Here is a 22553-nt window from a genome sequence, read left to right as displayed (position 1 = left end):
CTAGAGCCAAAAAATTTTAGGACAAATATCAGGGAACCAATGCCAACCAAGTTATCAACTTCATTTTAACTTAACTCCAAAAATTAAGGTGACAACTTTTGCACTCAGCGGAATTGCAAACTTGTCCCGGAGACTGTTCGAACTCCAAGGAGAAATCACAACGTAAAGTCCCTTATCAAATGGCAAAATCAAAAGCCTAAACGCATCAAACGAATGGAAAACTACTGTCACATTGCTGACCCGGTTCGTTACAGACATTTCCTTTGTAGAACATAGTGGATTAAACCTGATTTATAGCTAGCCAAACCTTACACTTGCAAGTTGTGATCTTTCAAAAAATCCAAGTTTTTCTTTCTATTGTTTTCGAAATTTTATTTTAATTAAAAGAGAAAGTTTCTATGTAACTAAAGAAAATTATGTGGGCCACTTAATACTCGATGAGAAATATGGCCCACAATTAGGAGGTTAAGTTTCTCTTTGAAACAAACAGCCGGTTTTCGACTAATTGCAACAATTAATCGTATCATTTAAAATGTAATTTAAAAAAATTACATCAGTTATTTAGTCCTTTAAAACACAGGCACTTGTCTCAGAAAAAAATTTCCTATATATACTTTAATATAACAGTATATTAAGGTATATATGGGATTTTTTTCTGAGGCAAGTGCCTGTGCTTCAAAAAAGAACATTTTAATAACAAAAAAATGGCATTCCTGATTAGATGTGTCTTGATTTTATGTTTAGGATTTTTTATTAGTTTTGAAGTAGCTTTCAGAAACCATCAGCTTTATAATTTGAATTCTTTTACATTTGTCATTTTTGATCTTTTATACAGCTAGATATGCAGTATGCTTTTTGCTCATATTTGGTGAGCAACGATGCCATATAATTTTTCATTTCTACGGCATTTTGGTCTTTTGTGGATAGTTGTATCATTGACAATCATACTGCATCTTTTTGCATTTAAAAATGATAAACACATGATAAGATCTATGATTCCACAGACTGTTAGTCCCAATCCAATCCTGTAATCGCACTGACTATTCGTCCCAATCCAATCCTGTAATCGCACTGACTATTCGTCCCAATCAATCCTGTAATCGCACTAACTATTCGTCCCAATCCAATTCTGTAATCGAACTGAATATTGGTCCCAATCCAATCCTGTAATCGCACTGACTATTCGTCCCAATCCAACCCGACCGTTTAACCCATTCTTCAGATGGAGCTGTTGGATGTATAAATACGCTGACTCGTTCGGTCCAAATGAGGACATCACATTTGATGCCTCGTGTTTGGAAATTGGCTTAACTATTTGATAGGTCTGCAATGGTTTGTTGCAAGGCAAGTTAAAACTTTAATTTGAAAAAAAGAAGATGTGGTATGATTGTTAAAAGTCAATTCTCCACAAGAGACCAAATGACACAGAATTTAACAACTATAGGTCACCTTACGGCCTTCAACAACGAAAAAAGCCCATTTCTATTTCACGATCATTTAATAAGTAAAGACGTATATAATTTTTATATTAATAATGATAATGTTGTTATTTTGCCGAAATAGATTTCATTATTATATAAACCTGTTGGTGACCTTCTGCTGTTGTCTGCTCTATGGTCGGGTTGTTGTCTCTTTGGCACATTCCCCATTTCCATTCTCAATTTTATACTTACATACTTGTACATGTAGTTTATCGAAAAATTACTAATGTGCATAATTTTAAAAAAAAATTTTTTTAATTTTAAATTGAAAATAATGATTATGAACATCGATTGTACAAATGTAGTCTAACATCAAGTGGCTTATATTACATTCATTTCACAACAGTAACATATTAATTTGATATGAATATTAAAATTACCCTTTATGTAATACCTATACTAACCGGATCTTAAACGTGTTGGTGCTTAAAGTCAAAAGCCCACAAGAGGACACATCTCCCTACCTGGACACTTTATTCCAAATTAAAGAAGACACATTTAGACGCGGCAATGAATCAAACTTAGTACGAACTTCTGCACTCGAGGCGAGCAGGTTTGAATGCTACAACGTAGGCGATTCTCTGCCTTTCACACTTATCAATCCAAGCAGCCTGTATCACTCATTGATGATTAGAGGCAAGCAGACAAGGAAGAATAGAAGTCTTACCTTTTTATTTAAAAAATTGCGTGAGCAACATACAAAAAAAAGTCAAATCTTTAAATGACCTGCGGAATTAGACTTATTACCGGGTTTGTACTTAAAAGAGCAACCAGACCGTTGCAAAACGTTTTGTAAACTGTTATTTTCTTTTGGTTGCTTTCGTGTTTTTTTCATGGCATTGTCGACTTATCAACCTTCTCTCTTTAACAATTATATACAATGTGATTTCCACTAAACGGGTACAATGATAGAGTTGCCTAAAATTTTGAAGGATTTGGAATCGTTTTCATAACAGTGTTGACGAGACCATTTATTAACGTGAGCGTTCCTCTGTAACGCTGAATTATCAAATCATACTTGTTATGGATGTTCTAAACGCATAAATCAAATAATACGAATAACTAGTAGAGGACTAAACCTTTTGTGTTGATTTAAATGTTGAATATTTGTAAAATCTTTTTTTCATCTCGTGCACAAGCATGAACTTTACTCTTTTATTGTTTTTTAATCCCCACTTGAAGGCCTCTGACGAACTGTCATTGCAAACGATAGCCATTGAAAAGCAAGTTAAAGGTAAATCATTCAGTAGTATTACCAACATAAGTTTTGCAGTTGCCTATACTGTTATGGAAATACCTCTACCTATCGTAATGGGTTATTGAAAAGGATTAAAATATCTCATCTAAATATTTTTCTATTCACCCCGTAATAGATACCTGAAAACATTCATCCACTTGAAAATCTAAAACACTCATCAAATATACTTTTTATCTTAAATATGTTTTCTTGAAGTTCTAAGGGAGATAAGAGAATAAATGCAATCAGTATATTATGATGAAACTTATCAATAATAAAATATTGTTACTTCGCATATATCCTGGACTACCACACATGCCCATCTTTATATCACTGGGCCGAAGGGCTAAATGAGCTTTTCTCATCACTTGACGACCGTCCATGGGGATCCTATGGACAAAACATACAAATTTCTTTTTTTTTAAAAGAACAAATGAATGGAAGGAAACCAAACATGGCATGAATGTTTCTTATGAGGTGCTGACCAAGTGTTGTTACTTTGCAGCTGATCCATTATCCAAGATGGCCGCCAGCGGGGGTCTGCGTTTAAAATAGGACGCAATGGACAGAACATACTTTTGTTTTCTTTAAGAGAACCAATGAATGGAATGAAACCAAACATGGCATGATGTTCCGTATGAGGTGCTGACCAAGTGTTGTTACTTTGAAGCCGCTATGTCATCCCAGTTGGCCATCAGAGAGGGACTTAGTTTTACATAGGACCCTATGTAAAATACATACAAATGTCTTCCTCTAGAAAAAACGTTTAATGGATTGAAACCAAACAAGGAATGAATGTTTCTTTTAAAGTGCTGACCAAGTGTGTTTAATTTATAGCTGACTTGTCATTGCCCTTATAAAGTCATTATCTAGATTTCAATGAATTAATTGGAAATGTCTGTTAACTTGACAAAAGTCTTCTGCTCTTATAAAATTACGAGTCCAATATCAAACCATTTTTTTAGCCTCAATCATTATTAGAGTATTTGTTATGATTTTAACCTATTTTTTTACATTATTTCCAAAGCCGAAATTGAATCAAGTGAGTGACCTAGGGGCCTCTTACGACTAGTTTTATTTAGTATAAGTTATACTGTCGAATTGATGAAATTATTGTTTTGTCATGCCAAGAAATTGCCTCCATTGAAATTCTGCAAATATCCCATAGAGCATATTACATGGATGATAAATATTGACCATTTATTTGGGTATATTGCCGTATTCTTAACGACACGTACATGAAGGTCATTAATTTATCTGCCGTATGAGGTCGACCGGGATTTTTAGCGAGGATTTCTTTGCATGTAACAGATAGAAAACTCAGGTTGAGAATTCATAGAACAGAAAAGGGGCAGTGGCAAATATTTCGTGTATATTTCGGACATATAGAGAGGATTACCCCTGAACCTTTTGCCAAAAAAAAACTTCATTTTCTTTTATGTGCCTTCGGACTTTATGTTTTGAATTGTAGTTTAACTTTCCATATTAGATATTTATTTTAATGTAATCTCTGCGTGGTAAAAATCACGTGATGCAGACATGTACCAGACAAACCACTGTACTCGTAAAGTTACGTGTATTTTTTTTTATCTTTCTTTGGGGAATTTGGCGTTCGAATCATTTTTTTGATAGTCACGGTCAAATTCTAGACTGAAATTTGTGTTTAGCTCGACTTACAATGTACATTAACATTTATAATGCGTATTTATTGAACGGTACATAATGCAAGTAAATATCTGGGAAAACACACGAAGGAGCTTATTTTAACTTTGTGAAAGTTAAAATCAATGAAATTATTATATTGTATTTACTGGTGAGGAAATAAAAGTGCGCGATTCTCTCGGCGATTCTAGATTAATTCATGGAAGTATTATATTGACTACTTCCCTGATTTATCAAACAGCTGTTGTACGATTTTATTTCTGTTAAATATTTCTATGTACAGTGCATGCAGCGTGTAATATAAATTGTTATCCGTAAAGGTTCCCCATTATTCTCGTATACTATTCTATAAACTCCTATCCACAACTTCAAAAGGCTAGTTGTTCTTCTTTGAGTCTGTCATGTAAATCTGGCTTTCGTCATGAGCTTCCTCTAAAGAATGTTCATTATAAGTTATTATAGATGATGTTCTTTCACTAAATAATTCAAAATTTGGTGACTATGTCGAACGCATCTATCCCATTGAACTAGAGATAACGGATACAACAGATACAGTTAAGTCGGCCTCATATGTTGACTTAAATCTAGAAATTGACAATGAGGGTCGATTGAAAACAAAACTTTACGACAAAAGAGATGATTTCAGCTTTCCAATTGTGAACTTTCTATGTCTAAGTAGCAACATTCCAGCAGCACCTGCATACGGTGTATATATATCTCCCAATTGATACGATATTCCTGTGCTTGCATTTCCTATCATGATTTTCTTGATAGAGGGTTGTTTCTCACAAGGAAGCTATTAAATCAAGAATTCCAAATGGTAAAGTTGAAATCATCTCTTCGTAAATTTTACGGACGCCATCAGTTGGTTGACCGTTATGATATAACCGTTTCACAAATGATATCGAATATGTTCCTTACGTCGTAACTACAATCCCCTTCCCTTTCATAAATGTGACCTACCGAGTTAGACTATTTACCGAATTTGTTATCTCATAAGCAACACGACGGGTGCCACATGTGGAGCAGGATCTGCTTACCCTTCCAGAGCACCTGAGATTCGTGTTCGAGTTGTTTATTCTTTAGTGTTCTATGTTGTGTCATATGTACTATTGTTTGTCTGCTTGTCCTTTTCATTTTTAGCCATGGCGTTGTCAGTTTATTTTCGATTTATGAGTTTGACTGTCCCTCTGGTATTTTTCGTCCCTCTTTTATTACATTACTTTGTAACGACTTCGTTATCAAATTTAAGTGCAATTGTCTAGAGTATCAAGCCCAAACAATTCTACATGTATAAAGGGCCTTTCTTCTCTTTTCTAATAATTCACAGGGCCTTTGTAGACTGGGTGTACCGAAGGGAAGACGCGTCGTTTTATACACTCATTATTCAGTACACTGCGTTCATTAATACTATTGATTATTCCCCTTCTGAATTTGCTGCTCTAAAATCGTTTATTATCAACAATTGATAGAAATAGGAATCATAGAATAAATATTGTTTAAAATTTAATCTAGCTACTGCTAGAAATAAAGCAAAAGGTGTCCACCTTCTATTTTGTATCTCTTTTTCAACTACATTTATTTTTTGTGCATGTTTAAAATAATGACATACTATAATACTTCAATAAATATACTGCAAATACAGTTATTTGTAGCTATTTGCTTAATGTCTTTCTTCATTTGTCTCTCCCTAAAACACTCTGAAAAACACTCCGTTTACCTAGTATTTATATCATATATTAAAAGTCTGTCAGGCCTTAAACGGGCTTTTCTATCGTGATTAACGTTGAAACTTCGTACATTGAGATAACAGCTCGTTATTGAATATATCATTGGATCAAACATACCACTTGGTGTAAATTACCAATTAACAGAATTGACGAACAGACGCCATTGATGCCTTGATTTGTATTTCAGTACAACAAATAACAAACTCTGATTTTGTTTGGATATTGAATTGTCATGGCAACATTTAATCAAAATTCATTCATAAAACAACAACAACTGTTACAACAACAGTACACAACCAAAATATTTGTCAATCAATAAAATGTTGATGACGATTGAACTAATCATTGTATCACAGCTGGGCGATCCAAAGCTGGTGTACTGAAGGGCGGTCCATTCAGCAATATTTCAGAATTAGCAGCTGGGCTATCCATAGTCTGCATAAAATGAAGTAAATTTCGCTCCGGTTGTGTGACTGCTTCAGCATGTTACCATGACGGATTTGTGTTTGAAGACTGGAGCATCTGAAAAATAAATAGAGCCAGCAGCAAACAAAGTTCAATTCTTAAGGGTGGGCGAGGAGGGTCTTAATTTTTTAACGTCCTCTCCGTTCAGTTTTCAAGGTAAAAGAGACCGTTAAATTGCACGGACTTTTACTACTCGGCTGTCACATGCTCAAATTAGCATAATAAGAGTAAAGGACGACTCGATTTGTCGAGTCTCAATACATGTATATATGTTAATTCAATAAATGAATTTAATTTTCATTTAATTAAATTCTATTATTGAATATATCATTGGATCAAACATACCACTTGGTGTAAATTACCAATTAACAGAATTGACGAACAGACGCCATTGATGCCTTGATTTGTATTTCAGTACAACAAATAACAAACTCTGATTTTGTTTGGATATTGAATTGTCATGGCAACATTTAATCAAAATTCATTCATAAAACAACAACAACTGTTACAACAACAGTACACAACCAAAATATTTGTCAATCAATAAAATGTTGATGACGATTGAACTAATCATTGTATCACAGCTGGGCGATCCAAAGCTGGTGTACTGAAGGGCAGTCCATTCAGCAATATTTCAGAATTAGCAGCTGGGCTATCCATAGTCTGCATAAAATGAAGTAAATTTCGCCAAAATTATCAATCGGACTTTAGTACAGAATGATAATCCGCCACAAAATTTACCCATGACAATTCAGTTATCTCCAATTCTACGAGCAACTTATAACTGATTTAAACAATCAAAATGATAAAAGATATTACGAATTCAACATTTATGTAACAACCAAATTTCATAAAATACATGTATTTAATCCATTAGATTATGAACTGTTTATTTTAAATTAAAGATGATCGTGGGGAAATACAACACAATGTGGATACTTTATGAATGTTTCTAGTGCTGACTGAATTTGATTCAAGAAAATATCATTTCCAATAAAAGATAAATGTACTCCATCGTCAGAATATAGCGCTGGATGACGATCGTCAAAATCTGGATATTTGATAACGTATCCTCCATGTTTGAGTATATAAGATCTCACTCCCCTATTTATTCTCTTTCTTGTAACTTCCATGGCATGGTCATCACTTGAGTAACGCCATGATCGCCTGGGAAGAATGCTTGACCATATAAGAGAACAATTTGGGAGCATGCGAGACAGAATTGCTATTGTGAATTTAACATGATATAGCAGAGCACCACATGGTACATTTCCTATGTCATTCCCACCACAATGCAATATCAACGCATGTGGAATTTTGTTGCATAAATTAATGATGCTGTTAACTGTGCCAACAACATCGTCCCATTTCATACCAGATTTGCCTGCCCATCGCAAAAAACAATTATTATTTTTCAAAAGACCTAAATTACTACCTGAAGGTCTGTTCTCTGAGTGATCACGAGCACTGCATATTATTGAAGAACCAATAATCCATATTTCATTACTAAGACAAGCTGAAATTATAAGTTATTTGGTTAGCTCAATTCTTATATAACGTTTAAAGGATGCAGATTTCCAACGACCTAAAGTCATAATTTCTTCATCAGTATGACCGTTCATAGCAAAATGTGTAGCTGCTCCTATTCGAAATGAATGTGTGTTGTACTCATTTGGATTACAATCAATAATTTTCATGGTTTTGCATAGTACACTAGAAAATTGATATCGTGTTACACCAGTTTTGTTAAAATGACAAAAAAATGGTCCCTTGTTTTGGTGTCTGATTGAAATAAAGTTTAATAACAATCTCACCGGGCAAATATCTACTTGATTAAAACTTTCAACTGTTAATGTTGTAGATAAACCTTTTTGGTCTGTTTTCGAAAAGGGAATTGTGATATATGCAGATTGTGAATGATGTGAAACATTGACATCGTCATTGTTAATGACATGTTGCGTATTTCTATTAATTGTAATTTCACCGATTCTCAAAAATGCAAAAAATGCTAATGAAAACATGGATCTAAATAAAGTACATTCATATACTGAAGAGCAGACAAATTGCAACGAGTTTATTAATCGAGCTAATATTTCTACAGTTATAGGTTTGCGACTATCCACTTCGCCATATAATTTGTCCATTCCTTTCAACATTTTTTGTATAATGAACGATGAAGTCAAATCAGTGAGCTCATTTATTCGTAAATAATAGCTTAAGCCTGACAAGTACACCTTAACCGTTGCAGGGGCATATCCTAATTTTGATAAATAAGCAACATAGTTAACTAAATGCGAAATACTGGGTGGCCATGTATTTCCTAAACCTTCTTTTAATCTAAATGAAACAAATGAAGTCAGTCCATTATTATACGTTTTCCATGTATTCTGAGAATTCGAGGCGTCCAATAACTTTGCTATTTCTGGTCTAAAATGTTCCAAAATTCCTCCGGAATTGTAGCTGGATGTGTATCTGCTGTTAGAGCCAGACTTTTGAATTTCTGAAATTTTTTACGAGAAATACAATCTGCAATTATATTTGTATAACCAGGAATGAACTGTGCCTTAATGTGAAAGTTGCCTAATAATGACCAATATACTATGTGTCTAACAAGGTTCATAATTCGTATAGATTTTGACGTCTTCTTATTTAAAATTTCAACTACGGCATTATTATCCGAATTAAATAAAATTTTCTTTTTTTGAAAAAGATTACCCCATAAGTAAACAGATAGTGCAATAGGTATCATTTCTAAATATGATATATCCCTGAGAACTTCAGTACCAGACCACTCTACAGGCCATTTAAGAAAAGCCCATTTACCTTGGAAATAGCAGCCACACCCTTTTGTTGAACCACCAGCGCTGTCAGTAAATAGTTGTAAAACTGAATTTGAAGTCCAATCAATGTCGAGCATGTAACTAATACCGTTAAATTTTTCTAAAAACAATTCCCATACCAATAAGTCTTGATACATGCCTTCTGTGATTCTGACATAATGATGTGGTTTCTTTGCGTGACTACTTGCCAAATAAATTCGTCTGCTAAATGCTCTGCCTGCAGGTAGAGCTTTTGCACAAAAAGCTAATGACCCACACAAAGATTGTAGGTCCCTTAAAGTTATCTTTTTCCTACCTAATACCCACTTAATTTTTGACTTTAACTCCAATACTTTGTCCTCCGGAATTTGTATAAGCATTTTTTCTGTGTCTATAAGCAAACCTAAATAACTAAGTTTTGTTGTTGGGCCTTCTGTTTTTTCATGAGCAATTGGGACTCCAAGACGACAACATACCCTATCAAAACTATTCATCAAATTTTTACAATCCTCAGTATTGCTTTTACCAGCAAATAAAAAATCATCCAAATAATGATCAAGATTATCTGAATTGGACTCAGTCATGACAGCCCATTGAATAAAAGTTGAAAATTTTTCGAATAAGCAATTTGATTCTGAGTACCCCATAGGCAATGATTTATCTATGAAATAATATTCATTAAGTTTAAACCCTAATAGATCAAAGTCCCCCGGATAGATTTTTAACAATCTGAAGGCGGATTTAATGTCCTTTTTTCCAATTTCAACATTTGAACCCAATCTTTTAATCATATCAATAGCATTATCAAAAGACGAATACTTTACTGTAGTAAATTTTTCATCAATAAAGTCGTTTACACTCAAATTCGGCGGAAAAGATAAGTGCGTAATCAATCTAAATCCACCCGTTTTCTTAGGAATTACACCTATAGGCGAACACCTTAGATTAGATATAGGTCTAGTCAAAAAAGGACCAGCTATGCGACCATTTTTTACTTCACTCATGACTTTTTCCCATGCCACCCCAGGATTTTGGATGACTGAATGTAAATTTTTTGATTCAATCCTACATCGGGGTCCAAAATAATTTAACCTAAAACCTTCAGAAAATCCCTTGCATAATATCATTGCATCATATTGATTTGGGTAATTGAAAAGAAGTTTATTTAATTCTGTGATATTGATCGGAGTAAAGCCAAGACACCATATGTCCAACGGATTAATTACAGATTCTGAAAAATATAAAATTTAATTGTTAAATGTATGTGGTGCGACCATTCGAATGGCAGGGAATCTGCTTCCTCGAGGTCTAAATCCTTGATTCAAATTCGCTCCTCTTTGAAAATTTGTTTGACTTCTAGGTGCAAAATTTCTAGCACCTCTATTTTGATATGTGCCTCGGGCTGCATTTTGAGAACGAGCATATGCCTGGTTGCTATTTACTTGTTGACAGCCAGCGAAAGGGTGGGCCATTCCGCATTTCATACATAAATGGGTGTAAAAACAATTTTTACGATTACAAGCTCCCTTGAAATTATAATCATAGCATGGTCGATTACCTACACTTGTCTGTTGAATTGTATTACCCTCCGGTTCCCCATTAGCTATGACGGTGTACCATAAAATGCCATCAATGGAAGACCAAGATCTTGTAGGATTATTTGCCATTCTTAATCTAAATTGCTGGTCATAACAATAAATCTTCTCAAAAGACACTTGTGTACCTCTAATGATTGACATATAAGTGGTCAATTCACTAGCTAAATTTGGAAAACGTTGAATAAATATTTTCATATAATTTATAAATGCATCAGTCCATGACTCAATGTTTTGAATAGATTTAACTTTGCTGTTTTTGTTTGATGTAATTACAAGTGAACCAGCTGCATTATCATAACTTATAACATTTTGAGGTCTGTCAACTTGGCTAATAAAATTTTGATAAAGAAGTAATGACAAATCTATAAATTCTCTATTCCAAATTTTTTCTTTCAAATTTTGGGATACGTAAACATCACATTCTGATTGATTAGGTATAAGCATAGGATCATTATTTATCTCACCATTTTGATTAGGCATTGGCACAGGAGCTGGTATTTCAACTTGCGCAAATGGCGCTTGTACGTTCATTGCTGGTGCTACAGGACCTTGCAAGGCAGGTTGTCTTTCAATTGGCAAAGGAGGAGCCTGGATTTGTAGAGGAAGAGGTGCTTGTACCTGTACTTCACCAACAATTGCCCCCACATCTTGATTTCTTGGTGCAGCAACTGCACGGTTTCTCCTTCCGCGTCGTCTCTCTGGTGGTTGCGCTTCAACAACGGGCACTCGTACACGCCCATTCCCATTTCTTCGTCGACCAATTCTAGGCATTTCTTGATAGTGTATGTAAAATCTTTCTCTTAATTTTTTAACGTCCTCTCCGTTCAGTTTTCAAGGTAAAAGAGACCGTTAAATTGCACGGACTTTTACTACTCGGCTGTCACATGCTCAAATTAGCATAATAAGAGTAAAGGACGACTCGATTTGTCGAGTCTCAATACATGTATATATGTTAATTCAATAAATGAATTTAATTTTCATTTAATTAAATTCTATTGTATTATATTTTATTCAGCTAATGATTTATATATTTACATTATATCTATTTATACACACTTGATTATTTATAGCCATAAATCATATAAATGTATTATAAATAATAAGAAATGATTATTTTTAAGATAACAATTCATTTGTCTCTGTTTGCTTCCTTCCTTAAGCAAATATGAAACATGCCCATTATCTTAATTATGGCACGCGGGAAAAGTAAACACCTGTTCCGGTTTATTTATGGATATTAAAATAAACCCCATAAATGTAAATAAATCCTTATATTATCATCATCACTTGACATCCCGAGGAGTGCACTTGTATATACACAAACCAGGAAACTCAATCATAAAAATATATGTGACGTTCTGATTCAGGTAATCAGCTGATAAATTGGTTCAATTTTGCAATTAGATAGCATATCTTAACTTCATGATCGTTCACCTGTGTGTCATACATCAGATTATATAATTCTTCTTTAGAAGGTAAGTGGACATTCATATTTTCCCGATTGTTTATCAGTGAAACGTACTTTGTCGATGTTTGTTTGATACACGTGGTAATTTTAACTTAACTTTTAAAATTGAAGGTATCGACTAAAACGGGATGTATCAAACATATGTGTATATGGATCTCAAAACAGAACATTCATGTAAAACTATTGACATTTTCCGCACCTTCAACTTATTGTACATTGTATCTGATTTCATCACAAGTATCCACTTAGTTATTGTATATTGATCAAAAAAAAAAATTTCATGTTGCTTTTTGAATGTATCTGTTTGTTTTTGTATTAACTTGTATTATAATTGCAGATTGCTATAAATATATTACTAATTTAAAAGTTCTATAAAAATCAAAGGGGGGATGTTAATGTAAATTCAGAAAATTTGTCATTAAGACCGAAACCAATCAACACAAACAGCCTGAATATGACATAGTTGTCAGCATATACAGGTCCGTCAATTGATGCTGCATATATGTCAAGTAAAAGAATTTTTTATCAACCGTCAACAGTTAGAGACTGAGAAAAATAATGCAAGCAACATTCCTGTCATTTTATTAAATATTGGTTTTCATTCTTTTACGTTGACATGTCTGTATCCCCCTTACCACCCTGAAGTGGCCCTGGCTGAAACCATTAAATCAAAACATAGATGGTTGATTCGTTTTCGTATGCAGCATCACGAGATATCTAACACGTCTATTACAATAATCTTATGCTGTGTCATGGTATACATGTATGTGTATATGAGGAATAAATGTGTAGTATTATAAAAACAAAGAAGTATTGTGAATATGTTTCTCGTTGTATGTATTACATGGAAATGGAATTTAATTTGTGAAAAGGAAAAAGAATATGTTCCGCAACGGCATTGTTTGTGTTTAATGGAAAAAGCTATTAAACTTGATTTTATCATTCAAACTTGGATTGTAAGCGGAAATGCAATTACATGACAAATAAAAAAATCACTAAATTCAGATGTTTAAGACCATATCTAACATTTCTATCAAACATATACATGTATATATTTACTACAAGTAAACATCTAGAAGTATTCTCTTTTTTGTGGGCCACCTTTCTAGGAAGTTAACTACCAGGATTTGCTTTACAAATTTAAACAAAGACACACTTCCATATCATTGTGTACCTTCCGCGAAACAGTTCAATTCCGAGGGGGTCTGCTTGACTGTGCAAAATGAATATATTCGGAGTAACGCCTATAGTCGGAATCGAAACTATAAATTTAAACTTTAATTTTAGGAGAGATCCAGAAAAATTCTGAGCACAAAAAAATAAAAATAAAAAAAAATAAATATAGATTTATTTGAGGGTCACGTAACTAATCAAAATCCAAACTTAATATCCTTGATCCACTTATTTGATGTATTTGGTGTATTATGCAATCTGTCTTTTCCCACGCTAAGAATATTTGAAATACAATTGACTTCATACAAACAACAATCAATCCTTTTAAAGATTATTTTCATAGAAATTGTATTTTGCTTAAAGCAAACAGTCAAACAGTATTTTCGAATGTTAACACTATTATAATGTGAAAAGATAGATGAAAAATGCTGATGAATATGTCAAGCATAGTAATTTTAATTATTTTTTACTGAAAACTTAAAATATAATATATAGTATTGAAAACACATATCATCTAAACGAGACCCTGTGATACCCACGTCTCGTGTTTGGAGATAAAAATGCAATGCGTATAGATTTATTTCCCGCTATGAAATGACACGCTAAGTAAAATTACTAAGGACAGGCCTAGGTGGATTCTAATTCGAGCCGGACATTTTTTAATCAAAAACGTAAGGTGAGATGTTCACAAGAACTCGATTTTGTAAGCTAAAAGTAAAAAAAACAAACAATGGGTATATTTGTTTTGAACATGAAATTGCATTGCAACAAGCCATTGCGAACATATTAAATAGTTAGCCGATTACCTAACAAGAGGCATCAGATGTGGTGTCCTCATTTGAACAGAACGTGTCTGCGTATTTTAACATCCAACAGTTCCATCTGTAGAATGGGTTTAACTGTCGGATGGGATTGGGACAAACGGTCAGTGCAATTACAGGATGGGATTAGGACGAGCTGTAAGTGGGATTACATGACGGGATAGGGACTAACAGTCAGTGGGATTATAGATCTTATCATGTGTTTATCATTTGTAAATGCTAACAAATAAGAAGATGCAGTAGTAATGTCAATGAGACAATTTTCACCAAAGAACAACTGCCGAAGAAGGAAGCAACTATCGGTCACCGTTTGCTCTCCAAAAATGAGCACAAATCATACGGCATAGCTACATTTGTAGCTGTATAAACGACCAAAGATGAAAAATGTAAAACAATTCAAATTAGAAAGCTGATGATTTCTGAAAGCTACTTAAAAACTAATATAATAAATCATAAAAATAAGGTCAAGACACATCCGATCAGGCATGCCAATTTTTGTTATTAAAAATAATTTATTGATATATTTTAATATTTTATGTTAAAAAGCTTCCCCAAGACAACACGTACACTTTGAGCTTGTTAAGTACGGCTTTATATTTCCGCTACGTTTACACGTACATCGGTCCCTTGTTCATGTTGTTTGTTTGTTCTGTTTCCATCAAGAGTATAAATTTTTTTTTACTTAAAATTCATACAAGTTTGTAAGATTTGAGTTTGTCAAGGTTTGAATGAGATGAAAAAATGTCATCTCAAATATTATATGTTCGATGGTCCAGTGATTTTAATGATAAAAGAATGATAAAAGATCTTGAAAGAATTTGAAAAATGTGATGTAAAAAAAATGGATTACTTGTTTGTAAATTGACTTGCAGATCCCAGCAGATCAACTCATACGATGTAAACAATTGCAAACTTAAAACTTTAAAAAAAAAATCATGCAAAGGAAATAAGTATGTCTCTTCCTAAAAAAGAATTCGATGCGACTCTCATTTATCAAGTAAAAACAGTTTATGTTATTTCCATATCAGTCTTCTTCTAACGAAGAAAAACACATTTATATCTACCATTTAAATATATATGATGACCTCTGTGATACATGTACAAAATGTAAATGCAACAGTGGTTCTAACAGTTGATATATAAAAAAAGAAGATGTGGTATGATTGCCAATGAGACAACTATCCACAAGAGACCAAAATGACAGACATTAACAACTATAGGTCCCCGTACGGCCTTCAACAATGAGCAAAACCCATACCGCATATATAGTCAGCTATAAAAGACCCCGATATGACAATGTAAAACAATTCAAACGAGAAAACTAACGGCCTTATTTGTATAAAAAAAATGAATACTTGATATGGTTAATTTAAGCACTATAAGTTCGAATTATTAATACATGTAGTTCGCATAATGTCACATAGGTCGATTTATATTAATTGATCGGCCCTCAAATGATACAATTTTTTTTAAAATGAGGACCTTTGCATGTCACTCGCTTTTTTATCGATGCAAACGTGATTACATTGCCATTCGGACAACTGTTCCTGATCATGCTAACTTCCAATAAATATGCCATTGGGTCTTATTAGTTCGTACAATACCGTACAATAACAAAACAACTCAATATTCTTTATAGAACTATACAATTTTCTTTTAATTCATTTCTGCTTCTTAATTTTACTACATAATATATAATTGGTAACATTCAATGTTGATTTTGGTTTATACGATATTAGGGAAGAAGTTTGTTCTAAATTTGTATTTACAGTTTTTGTAGTTGTTTAACTTTATATGTACATGTTCAAACTAGTAGTACATAGATTTACAAATGTTATAGTTTTACCTTTAAATGTACAAGTTCAAATTAATTAATTTTTTACAATTTTACACCATAATAGTATGGTATATTTTCTGTTCTTTTATGGAATTTAAAAAGCGTGTAAGACCCATGTTCACAGTAAATTAGCAACGACGTGTATGGCTGGCAGTGTAATAAGAAGAAAGATAAAATTGAAAATGGAAATGGTGAATATGTCAAAGAGACAACAATCAGACTAAAGAGCAGATAACAGCCGAAGGCTACCAATGGGTCTCAAACCCAGCGAGAAAATTCCGCACCCGGAGTAATCCCTCGACTAATAGAAATGTGAATGGTTATCGACCGTCTTCTACAAACTCTAGTATACACTTTTCAACTATGCTAAGTGATTCTTTTAATTTAAGAAATGTATTTGATGACATGTTTTGCAACATTAAAACTATTGGAATTATTAGGAGGTATAAATTGAAAAGTTATGTTTAACCCACTTAAATAAGATACGAAATTCCTACTAGATTTTTCTGTTGTGATAACTGTGTGTTATACGGTATTTTTTGTACTCTATATAATTCGTTTTATATTTTGTCTGATTCACACATAGGTATAGTAATCTAAATGGTGACTAAAATTAAGAATGTAAATGGGGAATGTGTCAAAGAGATAACAACCCGACTAAAGATAAGAAAACAGCCAAAGGCTACCTATGGGTCTTCTTGGTGAAATCACGTTGTTTTATCTGAAGTTCGATGTTAAAAAATAAAACTGTTAACTTGGGATATATTCATGTTATTTCAATATTCAAAATCTGTTTTTTCAAAGTCATTCATTGTGCAGTACATTATTAATAGTATTTGTTATATTTTCAGAAATACCAAACAGAAAGTCTAGATTGATATGCGTTATTCGACCGTATGTGCATGCAAATGGCTTATTAAATTTACCGCGGCTATTATAGTCATAGTGATAACCTTTTGTATTGGACTGCACAGTGAAACATCCAAGGACCACAATGCAACACTAGTAACGCCAACACCTACCCTTTCACCGGAAGAGGGACTTCAAATATATATCAAGAATCTCAGTTCTTGGCAAGATCATAATGACAGTGCAATCGTCAATTCACATCCATATCAGTATTTAATAGTCCCGACAAAAATTTGTAAACTAAACGGAGCTGTGTCCGACCCATTTCTTTTAATAGTTGTCAAATCCTATGTTTCAAACATAGGACATCGTGAAGCTATTCGTGCAACGTGGGGAAAGGATCTACCTTCGTCTGTCAGACTCGTTTTCATTCTAGGATATTTAGATTTCATGAAATCGTACATTGTAATTGAAAGCAAACGATACAAAGATATAATTCAGGAAGATTTTTTCGACGTCTACAGAAATAATACCGTAAAGACAATCATGGGATTTAATTGGGCCGTGGATAATTGCAAGGAATCTCAATACACATTTTTTGTGGACGACGATTACATAGTCAACATTCCGAAACTTTTGACTTACATCAAATCCCACCAGAAAAACAGTAAGGGGTTAGGTCTTTATGCTGGATACATGTGGGAAAAGGCTTTTCCGAAACGAACAAATCTTTCAAAATGGTATGTTCCATACAAAGACTATCCATGCGTATATTGGCCTAAATATGTAGGTGGCGGTTCTATGATGATTTCTATGGATGTAGCAACAAAAATGAAAGAAGCATTTCCATACATTAAACCTATATTTATAGACGATGTGTATATAGGAATAGTTGCAGCCACCTTAGGTATAAAAGTTCAAATGGAGGGTCGATTCTCTCCAGACTACAAACCTAATAATATAGGAGTGTTGTACTCTACTCATGGTGTTGCATCATCTAGTGCTTTAATTCACGATTGGGAAATGATCAAAAGTAAAATCCGGAAATAGATTCTCAATTTATCATATATTGTATTCTGCTAGTGTTGTTAATTTTAAATTATTTCTAGTCTAGTCCACAGAAAAAGAATACTCACATTAAGATAATTTTAATAAAAGAGTTAGTTTTTATGGTGCTCCTTTTTAAAGAAATATGAATATTAAATGTCGGCAGAGAATTTGTGTTATTCCGTAATTACAGAATCTATTTCTTTCTTACCTTCGTTCTAACGTTAACATGTCATTCTATTTCTAATATTGTTATATAGAGCTGTTGGGTTGTCGAATGACAATTTTTTACAAACAAACATGTATATATATATATATATTCGGTGTGAGCCAAGGCTCCGTGTTGAAGGCCATACCTTGACCTAAAATGGTTTACATTTATGAATTGTTACTTGGATGGAGAGTTGTCTCATTGAACCTATATCTATTTACTCTAAACTTAATTCAACGTATATACATGTCAAGTACTAACAAAGTATCCTTACGTCGCCGAATGGTGTAAGTAGTTATTGCTACACAGAATAATGAGGATGTGTGGCACCGTTAAAGTCCACAAAACCTCTAAAGTCAACAACAACGCTAAAGTCTACAACAATTTTCCGCTAAAGTCCACAACGCCGCTAAAGTCCACAAACTTTCCGCTAAAGTCCACAAAATGACCTCCGCTAAAGTCTTCAAGAAAACGCCGTTAAAGTCCACAATAACAAGTTCCGCTAAATCCACAAAAAAGCACGGTTAAAGTCCACACATTTTTTTTATATTAAAAACATCAATTCGTTTTTTTTTCATCCCAATAGTACTATACAAAGTATGGACCTTTCTTCTCTGTAGTTATTTGTTTATCAGTTTGATAAATGAAAAAAAAGTACAGTATCTTTAAATGATTTTGTTCCATTAATTATTATGATGATGATGATGCCTAATTTGGACATCATTAATTTTCTAAAAAGTACGTAAATTCGTTGGTTATTTTAACTTATTACTGTTTTTTCTTCTTTTTATTCTTTGCATATATACACATGGAAAAAAGTATTGCAACACCAAATTGAAATTCAAATTAAAAAAAACACTTTTAATTTTTTTGTTAAATAATTTGTTGAAATAGAACTAATTAAACATTATTTAAATATCACCTGAGTTTAATCAATAAATATCGACTCTATCAGTTCTTATCTGCACATGCAGCTACTGTACCCGTAAACACTAAAACAGCTGTTTGTATCCTCATTGTTTTCAACACTTAAAATAACCAAGTTTATAAATTTATGTGAATGAGACCTTGTAATTTGTCATCCACAACTCATAACTGCAGCAATATGGCAGATAATCAGCATGAGGGAAGCAGGTATGTCGCTGTCACAATTGCACGTATTGTTGGTCATCACCATTCCATTATAAGTCGTTTTGAGAATAAAAATCAGTCAGGAAACGATGTTAAAGACCTTCCGAGGTCAAGAAGACCCCCTATAACCTCTGCTAGTGAAAATCAAGCATAATGAAGGTTGGCCAGAAGGAAACCCATTGCAAACAATACAATCATAAAAAGAGAGTGATGACCATACAGGAGCCTTTAAACAAGAACTGTTCGAGATTGGCTCATCGCTACTGGTTATCGTGCGATAATACCATTTCGGGGACCTTTGCCTACGAACAGACACACAGATTCGCGTATCCAATATAGTGCAGAGCTCGCCAAAGTTCGAAATTAGTGTCGTGGAGGAAGATCCATTGTTCCAATGGAATTCGGTTTATCTTCCTTGGCTCAATCGTAGTCCGAATTTGAACCATATCGAGCAAATATGGTACACTATTGGGCGTAAAGTGCACGAAAGGACATCCCAGTTCAAACACGTCATGAAATAAACAATACCCTTCGTCAAGAATGGTTGCTGCTACCTTAGCAACAAATTAGTCGACTTATGGCAGGAATCAGAAGACGTTAAGATGCGGTTATCCGTTTGAATGGAGCTAGCTGCGCACGAAGTACTAATTCTTTGGCGTATAACGATCAAAGTTCGACTACAGTAAAAGTTGTAAAATGCATTTTTTTGTACCAAAAACACTTCATTTTGTTATAAAAATTTTGGTTAGATAAAACTTTTTTTTTTCATTAATTTTTTGTTTGTTTTAATGCCAATGTCATCATTAACTACGTTTCAATATTATTTTACAAATATTTTATCATAATCCATCCAAAATAAGAGACTGATTTTTCGAATTTTAAAAAATCAAGGTGTTGCAATACTTTTTTCCATGTGTAATATATATAATCACTTTTTGATATAACTAATGTACAAAGCAAACGTGCCTCCTAATCTATACACGTTCTTGTTATTGATTACTATCGGATATCGAATCGTTGAATGGGAGTCTACACAAATGTCACAATAAAACCTGTTTTGAGCACATTTCAATGAGACAGCAACTCAACAACAAATGTCATACATATTTACACCACTCGTCCAGAAACCAAAGAGGAAATTCAAATATTACTTGCATCACACTTGTATAACATTAATATCAGTTAATAGAATATTGATTAGTTTTTGATCTAAAATGAATTAACAAAAATTTTCGTAAAATAGTGTACATATGTATGTGTTGTGCTGTTTCATCACTGTTCCAGGTTAGGAAAGGGTTTAACTTCGCCACATTCTGCATGTTACTGTCCCAAGTTATGAACCTGTAACTCGTTGGCTGTGGTTTATTGCTGTATATCATATTACTGTGAGGTATCGATTTTGCTCATATTTTTAAGGGCCGTACGGCGACCTATAATTATAGTTGTTCACTTCTCTGGTAGGGAATTATCTCATCAGCAATCAATCCACATATTTTTCCTATCAGTTAAACTAATTTCCTGGTTGGCCGATCGATCTAAGAAGTATATCTACAGTGATGGATGTCAACACCGAGATTGTAAATTCGATGAACCCCGCTCGAAGCAAAGGCGATCGACTCCAATCCTTATTAACTACTTAGGGAAAGAAAGGCAATTAATGTATACTCAATAAGCTGAGGATTGCGGAATATCGTATATACTGACTTGCTTGGTCAATAACTATAACATTCATATACAAACAAGAATGTGTCCATAGTACACGGATGCCCCATCCGCACTATCATTTGCTATGTTCAGTGGACCGTGAAAATGGGGTAGAAAATATAATTTGGCCCTACTATTAGAAAGATTATATCATAAGGCTAATGTGTACTAAGTTTCAAGTTGACGAGACATCAATTTCATCAAAAACTACCTCGACCAAAAACTTTATCCCGAAGCGGGACAAACGGACGGACGGACGAAAAAACGGACGGACAGACGAACGAACAAACGGATGCACAGACCAGAAAACATAATGAAATATATTTTATCAATTATTATGACTATAAGATAGTTCCACAATGTTTGGTGTTCGGGCTCGATGCAAGATGAACGTTCCTATTGCCTTTATCCTATATCCACACCCTCCAATGCTCATATACATATATTTTTATTTGTTCTGGATTTCTCAACACACAAATAAATCGGCAAGTAAATGTGAAAATCATATAAAAAAAAAATACAAAACTACAGCTGGATTTTCCCAAACCATTTGTTGAAAGACGCAGAATTGTCTGAATATATTTGTTTATTTGGTCATAATTTTCTTCGGTTATTTTTGTTTTTCTCCTGATGCAAATCAAATTTTTTGATAAATATAAACATTGCGTTATATCATCAGAAATTGATAATTAACGCTTCAAAATAAATATATTGCCAAATAAGCAAACGAACTTAAGAGACCTCTGCTTCTAATAGTCTTCTATTGGTACCAATTTTAATTAAAATCTTACATGAAATATTCCCTAAATATTTTTTATGAAAAAACTTTAATTTTCACGATAAACCGTTTATAACAACAAATTGTAGGTGACAAATCCTTCTGACAATAAAATTTTACTGGTTTGACGGTTTTTGAAGTAACGTTGCTAATGTTCTAAAAACTTATCTTCAAAATTATACATTTAAATGTACTTTCAATAACTTCAATTTCAATAATCATTTGAACTCAATTTCATACTTAATACAAGAGATTAACTCATAAAGTTACAATGTGACGTCACTTTTATATTTAGTTAAGTCTTTATTTCAATTTTTTACTTTTGATAAATTTGGCAAATACACGTGTATGGTCGAGCTCGTACTATAGACCGTACGAGTATAATCATATGGTACGAGCATATTACATTCGAATATACTTACACGCATACGGTCCAAATACTCATACTGTTTGGAACATGAATACATGTAGCATTGTTGAGATCAAATCTTTTATATGTGTACTCATCATGGGTTATACACAATACAGAACCGCATCCGCGT

General features: G+C 33.4%; 1 protein-coding gene across 2 annotated transcripts; it reads left to right on the top strand.

The window, feature by feature from the left end:
* The first annotated feature begins 12233 nt into the window (after positions 1-12233).
* LOC143079885 (beta-1,3-galactosyltransferase brn-like) lies at positions 12234-18357 on the top strand. Of its 2 annotated transcripts, none has more exons than XM_076255510.1 (2): positions 12234-12359; positions 17143-18357. In XM_076255510.1, exon 2 carries the CDS (start codon positions 17171-17173, stop codon positions 18188-18190), a length of 1020 nt encoding a protein of 339 aa, XP_076111625.1. In that variant the 5' UTR covers positions 12234-12359; positions 17143-17170; the 3' UTR covers positions 18191-18357. The 2 variants fall into 2 exon arrangements, with proteins under 2 accessions (XP_076111625.1, XP_076111624.1); XM_076255509.1 differs by having other exon boundaries at positions 12290-12467.
* Positions 18358-22553: the final 4196 nt, after the last annotated feature.

Source organism: Mytilus galloprovincialis, chromosome 6, assembly GCF_965363235.1.
Source record: "Mytilus galloprovincialis chromosome 6, xbMytGall1.hap1.1, whole genome shotgun sequence".
In the NCBI taxonomy this organism is placed as follows: Eukaryota; Metazoa; Mollusca; class Bivalvia; order Mytilida; family Mytilidae; genus Mytilus; species Mytilus galloprovincialis.
The sequence above is the reverse complement of the archived record's forward strand: the minus strand, read 5'-3'. Positions and strand labels throughout refer to the sequence as shown.

Excerpts from the sequence above, each read along its gene's own strand:
- LOC143079885 (XM_076255510.1), top strand. The coding sequence starts at position 17,171 with ATGCGTTATTCGACCGTATGTGCATGCAAATGGCTTATTAAATTTACC.